The 11,726-nt window shown below is 37.6% G+C and overlaps 1 protein-coding gene across 2 annotated transcripts; it reads left to right on the top strand.

Moving 5' to 3' along the window:
- Nucleotides 1–946: 946 nt before the first annotated feature.
- yif1b (Yip1 interacting factor homolog B (S. cerevisiae)) lies at nt 947–7,793 on the top strand. 2 transcript variants are annotated; one of them, XM_056234197.1, is made up of 8 exons: nt 947–1,149; nt 1,545–1,765; nt 2,022–2,126; nt 4,273–4,351; nt 4,485–4,542; nt 5,387–5,542; nt 6,017–6,110; nt 7,476–7,793. In XM_056234197.1, exons 1-8 carry the CDS (start codon nt 1,116–1,118, stop codon nt 7,629–7,631), a joined length of 903 nt encoding a protein of 300 aa, XP_056090172.1. In that variant the 5' UTR covers nt 947–1,115; the 3' UTR covers nt 7,632–7,793. The 2 variants fall into 2 exon arrangements, with proteins under 2 accessions (XP_056090172.1, XP_056090171.1); XM_056234196.1 differs by having other exon boundaries at nt 947–1,158.
- The last annotated feature ends 3,933 nt before the right edge of the window (nt 7,794–11,726 follow it).

Here is an 11,726-nt window from a genome sequence, read left to right as displayed (position 1 = left end):
GAACAGCTGTATTTTTATTAATTAATGTTAACAAAGATTAATACTGTAACAAATGTATTGATCATAGTTCGTGTTTGTTCATAAATTAACTAATGTTATGAAATGTTATTGTAAAGTGTTACCCATACTTTTTTCCTCATAAGAATAGTGAAATTAAATTAATTAAAACAAAAAAACTGATTAAAGTATATCCACCTGCAATCATGAGATTTTGCAGATTGTCCTTTTCAGGTTATTGCTATGTAAATATTGCATTTTTGTTGCACATTCTAAATGAAGATTGTTTTTAATCACAAATGCTGGACATTCTTTGTTATATTGTAATAATTAAAAAAATTAAATAAAATTGTTTGCATAATCGTGGTGAAGATCGCTCTTTGGATGGTGTGGTGGATGGTTTTCCTAACTTAACCTGCAACAAACTAAAAAAAACCTATTAAATAAACACTGAAGCACACATGGATCAGACTTCTCTCCTCCTCCTCCTCCTCCTCAAAAATAGCGTGATTTTTCATTTTTCCCCAAATCGCTCAAATTGTAGTGCACTGCATGTATATCAATCACGTGATATTTGTTACTTTTCACTGCGCTGGTCAGGCTAGACCAATCACACGGGTTATTTTTGTGTCAATCTACCAGGAAATGTTGATAATTGCTGGTGCAAGCGTACTTTTTGCATGTCAGCCTTCTGTCCTCGAAATTATTATCTTTAAATGATTATACTTTCTAGTATACACATGTAAAAACGCCGTGATATATTTGTGCGGCATCATACAATTATTCGAAATACTTTATTTATAAATTATTATTTATAAAAACGAATATGTAAATGTAATTAACGCGAAGCAATATAACAAAATCCAAATATAAATAAAAAGACTCATTACAGACTGAGATAATTACACGTCATCGCACTGCGGTCCAATCCTGAGCTAATCCGTATTCTTGACCCGGAAGTGATGTTTGCTGCGATTTCTCCTGCTATTTTTGCGATGCTAATTTTAGTTTCACTACCGGCAGCTTCTCGCCTAGACGCCTAAATGTGTTGATAAATGTTTATATTTGTCTTTTGTTACCTTTCTATTTAAGTAAAGATACCATATTTTGGGGGAGAGATGGAGTTTTTAAACCAGAGTGGGTCCAGACAGCGTAAGTTACGTACGTGATTATTTGTGATTAGTTATGAAATGCTATATAAGACACACATTTCATTATTATTTGAATATTATCTGGCCAGTTGTGTGCTTTTTTCGGTTGTTAAATAAGTGTGTATTCACAGCAAAAGCAAATTTAGGCATGTTTCTTCTTTTAATTGACTAGAATCTTTATTCTTGCTGTTTTCTCTCTGTACCTCCGCCTTTACTTGCTTGTTTACACACATTAAATAGATCAAAAATCTGAATTCTACATGTCAGATGATTTGAACTTACACTTAAGGTTAGTGGATAAGCCTATCTGACTACTTGGGACTGTGTTCTTACAGTCATTTGTTTATGTCATGTGGATGATTGATAGCTGACTTTGATATGATTCTTGTGTTGTAGAGCCGAAGATCAGGATGCGAGGCCCCTCAGGGGACCCCAGTGACCCCAGTCCGTTATTTGACGACACTAGTTCGGAGGTGAACAAACACGGTCACGGCGATGTGGGGAAAGGGCCTGATGCGTATCCAGGACAGGCCTTTCTGTCGGACCCCATGTCTAACCTCGCCATGGCCTACGGCAGCAGTCTCGCCTCCCATGGCAAAGAGATGATGGACAAGAACGTATGTGATAGCTGTCAGACGAGTGTAAATGATCATGAGCTGTGTGATGTGCATTCGATCATATATGGGCTAGGATGTGTGTTTGTTGTGGGGCAGAAGAGCATGTGATGTTCATTGCTGGGTTGAAACTAGGCCCATCTTGTTGTTATGTGTTGTGGGATCAGAATCAACCCTGCAGCTCTGATTAATATCGCATTCTGCATTTTGATTAACTGTTATTTTATTGTAGTAACTTGTTTCTCTTTTTGGTCCACAGCTGGATCGATTCATCCCCATCTCTAAGTTAAAGTACTATTTTGCAGTAGACACGGTTTATGTTGGCAAGAAGCTTGGACTGCTGGTTTTTCCCTACATGCATGAAGTAAGACCTCCACCACATTAACAGACCTAAGCCCTGTTCGGACGGTAATTGTTTCTAATAGGGACGTAAGGTATTTTCAACATTTACAGGGGCTAGTCTGTGAGTTTATTGCCATCCGAATCTAGAATGTCAGTGTTTTTCTTCCACCACCCGCGTAAAAATCCTCGAATTACGTACTGTTTTTTGACAAACACCAAGGTCGTGAGGTAATTGAATTGCCGTCTGAATCCACATTTCTGAGTTCACATAGGAATCAATTCAAAATTCACTGTTTAAATCCATTTTGACCACTGCGTAACACCATAACTGTTGCGCTTCACGTAACTTGCATTTGAAATATGTACCCTTTTATTACTGAAATGCTGGGAAGTATTTATAAGAACAATATTTCATCACTGCTCTACAAAAAAGCACGTAAACATTTGAAATGGGCCGTTACAGCAATACACTTTTAAATTGTATTAGGGCCTATACAATTACATTAAAATATAAACCAAACAGCTTTGTTTACCTAATGCAAATAAGAAGCCGCATTGAATTATTTATTCTAATTTCCATATTTTTAAAATGTCATCCATCATTTTAAAATAAAAATGGTTTGAAAAAAAAAACACTTTTCAAGCATGTCTAGCTTCCAGTTTTTAAAGAGGAGATTTCAAAAATCACATAATAAATAGGACATTATTTTTATATTATTAAATTAAACATGATTTATCCGTATTATTCCAAGCACATGACATTTTAGTTACAGCAGACGTGGTCAGTCGCATGACTGTGTGCTGTAAATAAAATGTCATGTGCTTGGAATAATCCAGGATCACAAAACTTGCTCCTCCAAATCGCCATCCGAATGCATGAGTTTTATCACTGAGGTGTCATGCAAATTAATTTTACAGACGTCAACATGAGAAACAACTACCTCCGAATAGGGTTTTTTTTTTTCTTAAAGGGATAGTTCACCCAAAAATGAAAATTGTCAATACTTACTCAGCCTCAAGTTGTTCCAAACCTGTATGTGTTTCTTTCTTCTGTTGAAGATATTTTAAAGAATGTTGGTAACCAAACAGTTGACAGTAGCTATGAACTTCCATAGTAGGAAATAAAAAATACTATGGAAGGCAATGGGTGCCGTCATATATATGAAAGCAATAAGGTACTCAAGGCTAGTGCTGTATCGTGAATAAGTAACTGCTGAAGGGTGTTGTTAGGCACGATGTGAAGTGGAGAAACCCCCTCAGCCGTGACTTATTCACGATACAGCACTTGCCTCGAGTACCTTATTGCTTTCATAAAACGGTTACCACACAATATTAAAGAAAAAAAAAATTATTAGTGCAACTTTCATGAAGTTAAATCAATAAAAGCATTCCTTCCGCTAGAAAAAAATAGTCCCTGACGGTGAACAACAACGTTCCAATGTGTAATATGCATGAAAGCTCAAATAAAAACAACAAACTGTTCTCAAACTTTGTTTCATTCTTCTTCTTTTTTTTTACAACACAATATTTGTGAAATTTCCTCACACAAATAGGCATAGCTTATCTCTCAGCATGAGAAAACGTTTATTTTTTTGTTTATTCCGTTATTTTCTCTCTGCACTAAACTAAACATTTACATAGCCTAAATAAAAACACAAGGGCACATATTTTGATAGATAACAGTTATGTCTTTAATCTATTTTACTAATGTTATTAATTTAGTTGCTAAAATGCTGCCTAACAAGAGATAATAATATATAAATATTTGATAAACAGAAAAAAAAAATTATATTTGTAGAGGTCTCTCCAAATTGTTCCTCAAACCACTTATCCACCGTCATGGCACCTAGTAAATCGAAATTTACTTTAAACATTTTAGCCTTTTTAGCCTTACCTTTTTTCTATGTTTATGTTGATACGTGTGGTTGCTAAGGGTGTTGCTAAGGGCGCAGTGATAAATAGAACCGTTGGGTATCGCGAATAAAGCACAACTATTGACCAATCAGAATCAAGCATTGGAACTAACTGTTTTATAAATAAATATATATATATAAATTCTATGAAGTTGCCTTTCTTGTCATTTTTGGAGATTGACCGTTACTGGTAACTTGGACTGAATATGATGAGAGAATTATTGTTTGGTTTTCATGTTTCTGCCCTCTCTGTAGAACTGGGAGGTGAGCTATCAGCAGGATACACCAGTTGCACCACGCTTTGATATCAACGCCCCTGATCTGTACATTCCCGGTGTGACTCCAAGCCATATTCTCTAATAATAATTACTTTACTGAGGGATGTGCTATTTAAAAATTCAAAGGATCTTATTATATATTGATGGAAATGTTCATCTGTATGTGTTTGTTTGGCTCTGGCTCCGCAGTGATGGGTTTCATTACGTATGTCCTGGTTGCTGGACTGGCTCTGGGCACACAGAACCGGTAAGAGCCAGTTTGGCTTCACTATAGCAGAGACTGGGAGAATTCAACTGTGTGGGAATGCAATGCTTACGCCAAGGCTGTTAGAAGACAAATTAAACATGAATAGTATACTGGCTAAGATTTACCCTTGAGCCCTTAATTTCAATAACAGAGGAACTTTTGGCTCACTGATTACATTTTAGCTGATAAGTTTTTAGTTTTTCCATATCACCCTAATGAAATCTCAAATTAATTATTTATAAAATAAAACAAACTATTATTATTTGTTATTACAATATTATATTTACATTTTCGAATTGATGTTTGTTCCATATTGTGCCGAATATATCCCAGTGAAACAGCTTTTGGAACAGAACAAATGGAGGGCGGGGCTTGATTTTGATTGGATGGTTGTGGTTTGCTATTGGCTGATCTCACGTGAGTGACAGGTTGCCCCGCCCACATCATCAGAGAAAAGATTCTGCAAGAGGGATGGAAGATATTCTGATTCAAGATTACAAGCCACATGAATAAAAATGTGTGTGGATAAATAATTTATATTGAACACTGCAATATTCCATAAAAAAACAAGAATTATCCATTTTTTTATTTCACGGAGGCTTTGAATATGTATCATTCCCTGTCCGAATGGTCAGAAGTCCCAGTATGGATCTGAAGCTTCATTTATCAGATGTTTTGTCACGAGAGGAACTGTGTTTTGATGATGATGCAGGAGTTTAACAGGGAAGGGGAACTTCCGGCAATTGTCCTGCCTGCTCTTGACCTCCTGTTACTCCTGTTCTCTGTTTTTGGTCATGACTTGTTTTTTTCCATCCTGATTTTGCTTCTCTGTTCTTGTTTTCAGGTTTTCTCCAGAGATTTTGGGCATTCAGGCCAGCTCGGCCCTGGTGTGGCTCATCATCGAGGTTCTGGCTGTGCTCCTCAGTCTTTATCTGGTAACCGTTAACACTGACCTCACCACCATCGACCTGGTGGCCTTTTCTGGATACAAATATGTTGGGTGAGGACATTGGGTCGTCTTTGTTTATCCTAGATTCACCACATCTATCATTATCTATCACTAGTATCTGCAGTCAAACCAATTCAGCTGGTATTTTGGACTCTAGGTGGTGCTATTCAGTAATATTTGCTGCACAATTACATATCCTTTTAAAAAATATATTTTAACTACAAATTGAAATAAAACTGAAAAATAAAGTGAATTTGTATTTGATATTTAATTGTATATCGTTTCCCAGTATTGTCCTCATATTACCGGATATAACTAGTATTACTAGTCTAGTGTACTCATTAATTGACAGCTTTATCATCTGTGTGCTTTTGAAAGGTTTTAAATCAAACAGTCCCTGATAAGAAAAGCATATAAACGGTGTATGGATGTACAGTGCATTGCTTTGAATATATAGCAAGGAATGTAGATTTTGTCCAGAGCACGTGTCAGCTGTGTAAATTCCTGCGCTGTGTGTTTCCTCAGGATGATCGTGGGAGTCGTGGCCGGACTTTTGTTTGGCCGGACGGGATATTACCTCACACTGCTGTGGTGCTGCGTCTCTATCTTTGTCTTTACGGTGTGTATTGAGAGATGGCTTCATATGCTGCTGTATTTTACAGTAAAGCGTTATATTCATCATTTCGCTGAAGTTCAAACGGCCAGACCAGTCGTGTTTCTGTTGTTTCTTGGTTTTGGTTCAGAAAAAAAACATTAAAAGATCTGCATTATTGGACGTTTTTAGCAAATTGTAAATTTAAAAAAAGCATGATATTTTTATTAGCCTGATCAAAACACAATAATTTTTTTTTTTTACAATAAATTAATACTTTTATTCAGCAAGGATGCATTAAATTGATCAACATTTAGAGGAAAGACATTTGTAATGTTACAAAAAAATGTCTATTTTAAAAGAATGCTGTTTTTTTAACTTTCTATGCTTCACAGAATCCTGAAATATTTCTACAAAAATACATTGATTAATAATCATAAATGTTTCTTGAGCATCAGATCATCATATTAGAGTGATTTCTGAAGGATCATGTGACACTGAAGACTGGAGTAATGATGCTGAAAATTCAAATTTGATCACAGAAATAAATTACACTTTACTATATATTCACACAGAAAACCTCTGTTTTAAGTTGTAATAATGTTTCACAACTTTTAACAAATAAATGCAGACTCTGTGAGCAGAAGAGACCTCTCTATCAAATGCATTACATTTACACTTAATCATTTAGCAGACGCGCTTATCCAAAGCGACTTACAACTGAGGAGAATAGAAGCAACCAGACCAGCAAGAGGACAACAGTATATACAAGTGCTCTCAGTTAGTCTAGTACAGAACATTGCATTTAAAAAAATATATCAAAAAATCTTTAACCGGTAGTCTGTATATAATATCTCTTTCCATCTATTGTAATCCAAGTTTATATTAAAAAAAAAAAAGACTCTGTTGCAACATCTGTTGCTGTGTGAAATCACTCATACGGCACATAGATATGCATTGAATGAAGTTATGCTTGAATGTCTAAACTATGCAGCAGGGTTCCCACGGGTCCTTGAAATCCTTAAAAGTTTGTAAATCTGAAAAAACAAACAAATTAATTCAAGGCCCTGGAAGGTTTAGAAAAATAAGCATATATAGGTCCTTGAAAGTGCTTGAATTTATTTTGTGCAAGAAAAAAATCCATATTATTCCCTCCCAACACTTCATGGCCTATGAATACTAGCTAGATTCACGTTAGTTATGCGCATTAACTCGTTACGTGAAGTATTCCCGCGTGAGGTACTTTGAGTTGTACGTTGCCATGACGTTCACGCGCAACTACAATTGTACCTCAACGTTTGTGGTCCTTGAATTTGAAGTGTGGGAACCCTTTAGGATCTGCCCTGTGACGGTTCTGTAACGCTCTTGATCTTCCTTCTGTGTCGCTGACAGATTCGAACACTACGGCTAAAGATCCTGTCTGAGGCCGCCGCGGAGGGGCGGTTAGTGCGAGGAGCCAAAAACCAGCTGCGAATGTACCTGACCATGGCCATCGCTGCAGCGCAGCCCGTGTTCATGTACTGGCTGACCTTCCACCTGGTCAGATAAGAGGACCCGTAGAGGGACAAAAGCTCATAGAGACATACGCCTATTTGCACACATGTAATAATAAACCAATGGACACGTGTTGTGCAGCCTCATCATAGCACAATATGAATTATCTCAACTGTAATTGCCCAGCTGTCTTTTGTATGTTTTTGGTTTGTACATTTCTAGGAGGTTTTGTAAAATGTACAGTGTAATTGTATTTTAGTTTTTTAATGTCAGTAAATGTCTTTATTTGCAAGTACAGGGCGTTGTCCGGATGCTGTGACTGCCTATTTCCTGTTATGGTAACCACAAACCGTGTGTGTGTGTGTGTGTGTGTGTGTGTGTGCGTGTGTGCGTGCGTGCATGTGTATGTGTGTGTGTGTGTGGCTTCTAAACTAGTAAAGCGCTCCTTCTTGTTGCCCCAATGATGCATTAAGAGTCTTAAGGTCAGACAGCCTTCATGCTTAATGCAAGTTTTTACAAAACTAACTTGCTTCATACATTTCAGGGTCAATTGCAGTTTTTTCTTTCATAAATTGTACATGAAATAAACATGCTCTCAGGAGTTTTGAATTCAAGGCTAGTTTGTGTATTACTGTGGGAACGTATTTTAGTAATCCATAAATGTGGAGTTACTAAGTAAAGTTTTAAGCATACTAGTTTGATCTACTAACCATCTACATAATAATAATAATAATAAGTGATTCTTCAGAGATCTGCGTGATCATAACCGCCCTGTGACTTCACAGTGTGATCCCGCAACACAAACCGGTGGTAAAGGGTGATAACACTGATGTTGGCTACAGAAACATAAGCAGTTGGGATATTAATGTCAGAATGTCACCCTGAAAAGTTTTGTTAGGATCACCAAACAGTCGTAGAATGAGTAAAGACAATGAAAGTGAATTCATCAATAAATTATGTAGATTAAAAAAAGAGGTATCCAAAAATCCCCTCTGTCAGCAAAAGCGAAAGAGGAATGTTTAACCTGACTTTATCCAGTGCTTATTGAGTGAGTTAATATTTACCTATGAGTTAGTTAATATAAGCCTACATAGCCTATTTAAACCTAACATTTCAGAAAACTTCTAACACAAACCAATTGTCTAAAATGTAACGTGATTAATCAACCGGGGGTAAGAATGCTGATATCTTTTAGTTAAAAAGTTCACCCTGTTCTCCTGTCTTGCCTTAAAGGGATAGTTCACTTTGAAATTAATTTTTGATATGGTTTAGCTTACCTCAAGGGCATCCAAGATGTAGGTGTCTTTGTTTCCGCAGTAGTTTCAATTTTGATATTTTTAGGTCAAACCGTTCTTGTCTGTCAGTCATATAATGCAGGTCACCACCTCAAAGAGCATGCACAGAGAAGTCCAAATTAAACATGATTTAATGACTCGTAAATAGGGTTGGGTATCGGTTGGGTTTTATCCGATTCCAGTACCTACTCGGTATTTTTTAAACGGTTCCGGTGCTTAAACGGTTCTTAAATCGGTACTTAAGAAAATGAAACCGTACACACTTTATAAAAAAATAATACCCTTTAATTTACAGGGCCAAACTGGACACAATATTAACTTAAATCTTTAAACAATATAAATACAAGTAACATATGGTAATAATAAAACCAATATAAAATAAAAATTCATATTTACATAATATCAAATGAAACAATATTGTATCAAAAAATGTAATAATACTAGAGATTAATAGAGATTACTGCAGAGCTGCCAACTCTCACGCATTGACCGTGAGACTCACGCAAATGACCCTTTTCACACAGAAAAATCGCGGACAAAGAGGACACGGACAGACAAGACAGAGAAGGTTATTTTTGATATGGAACTAATCCACAGCTGTCAGATTCTGTCAATATTTTTACGAGATTCACACAATAAATAACGTTTTGGCTCTTTGAAATGTGACAGATCGCTGTAGCGCGTCAGTTCAAACGGCACGTGATACAGCAGCCTACAAATCCACTGCTTCTTAGCTACGCAGCGCAGTGAACCTATGAAAGAGAACATCTCTGGTTGGTGTAACATATCTCTCAATAGGGAACGGGACGCTGCGGGACGTTCTGACATGTAGTTTTACACGTGAAATGCAGCCAAACCTTGCGAGAAAGAGCGCGCATGCGAGACAGAAGAAACTGTGCTCCAAACTGTGTAGCACACGCACGGCGGAGAGGGAGAGAGCGAGAGACCTTGCGTGTGTGTGCCTAATGAAGTTAGGCACCGAAATCAGGCACCGAAATTTTCGTTCTTATTCGGTCTGGTTACTACCGTTTACGTCGGAACCGGTTCCCTATTGGCACCGAATTTCGGTACCCAACCCTACTCGTAAATGTAAGTACACATTGATGGCCTGAGACACGAAACGAGCGGATTGTGTGAGAAAACGAACAGTATTTATATAGTTTTTACCTCTTGTAACCACAGCCACGTCCTAGTGATCTGAGGGCGCCGGCGCTTCGGTCTGTGCGTTACAAGAGGTAAAAACGATATAAGTACTGTTCGTTTTCTCACACAAACCGCTCGTTTCGTGTCTTAGGCCATCAATGTGTACTTACATTTACAAGTCATTAAATCATGTTTAATTTGGACTTCTCTGTGCATGCTCTTTGAGGTGGTGACCATAGACCTGCATTATATGACTGACAGACAAGAACGGTTTGACCTAAAAATATCAAAATTGAAACTACTGCGGAAACAAAGACACCTACATCTTGGATGCCCTTGAGGTAAGCTAAACCATACCAAAAATGTATTTCAAAGTGAACTATCCCTTTAAACCCTAAAGTATTACTGTGTAAGAAAAGGCGTGACAAAGAATGAACCATCAGAAAAATGACACCTCGCTGCTCAGAGAAGCCTTCTCAGTTTCTATCCATCTATAGAAAGGTGTTTCACTGTTTTAATCTCAGTTTCAAATCTATTCACTGCCAAGAGAAAAAATTGGGTTCACTTTATTAATACTTGTTTTTTTTTACTGACATGAAACCAGTAACAGTTCTTCGCGCAATTTAGTCCTCAATGAATCCACAGTCCCGTAGAACTTTCGAAACAGCAGGTATTAGATCTCCGGCATAGTCATTCAGATGATCATCTCTTACAAGTTTTCTGTCTGTTGGGTATGATGATTTCATGTGATACATGCGAGCGATGGAGTTCTTCACTCTTATTGTGTAGGGTCGAGTTTTCACACTTTCCAGCAGGCCATGTACAGTAGCCTTCAGTACTAGCCGAGGATTTACTATAATCTTGTAATTGTCGTAACTATTGGGATCTCGCTCTTTACAATTTAAAATATTAATTCCCTGTAAATTTTTCCAATTGTTTTGTTTATAATCAGCTTTTGCGGTACAAGGGAATACCGTGTTATCAAACTCAAAGCCCACATTAGTGCCGTATATGTTCTCAAGCTCAGGCAACAGATCCGTCCAGTTCTTCACATTGAGAGGCAGAATGAACTCATCCATGTCATGTAGAGCCAGATAGCGACTTTGGTACATGTAACGATAAACACAGTCATTAAGTGCAGGAATTTGCCCGTAGTAATGCAGCTGACCGGGTGATAAATCCTTCCTCCAGCCACTAGACACATCGATGTGCTTTTTAATCGTCCATGAGATGACCTCCACAAAACCACTTTTCACATAGTAGTCCAGAAGCTTCTGTATGTCTGAATCACAGTTGGTTTTATATATCACCACTCTTTGAGCACCAAGCAGTCTGAACATCTCCATCGCCTGGACTAAACCCAGCACATTCTTGTAGTCATACATGACAGAGATGCAGACTGCAAATGAATACGGGAAGACTGTTGGAACGTCTCTGTTTCTAATGGGTTGGAAGGATGTTATGCTGTCCGAGATCTCACTGGCTGTTAACGCAACATGCGTCGGTGTCGAACACGAGCTGTCGATTTGGCATGTGACAGTAGCAGTGCCGTACTCGAAACCAAAGTGGTCGTAGTGAATTGTGTATTCGGCTGGGGAAGTCACGTTCCTCCCTTCGCAGCACATCACACACCTGTACGACACCTTCTCATCACGGAGAACGATGGCAATCATCTTTATCTGTTTCACTCCGAAACGATGATCCATGTAAG

The sequence above is a fragment of the Rhinichthys klamathensis genome, unplaced genomic scaffold (assembly GCF_029890125.1).
Source record: "Rhinichthys klamathensis goyatoka isolate OS25496 unplaced genomic scaffold, OSU_Roscu_1.1 h1tg000391l_1, whole genome shotgun sequence".
Classification (NCBI taxonomy): Eukaryota; Metazoa; Chordata; class Actinopteri; order Cypriniformes; family Leuciscidae; genus Rhinichthys; species Rhinichthys klamathensis.
Note: the sequence above shows the minus strand (reverse complement) of the source record. Positions and strands in the feature narration are given on the sequence as shown.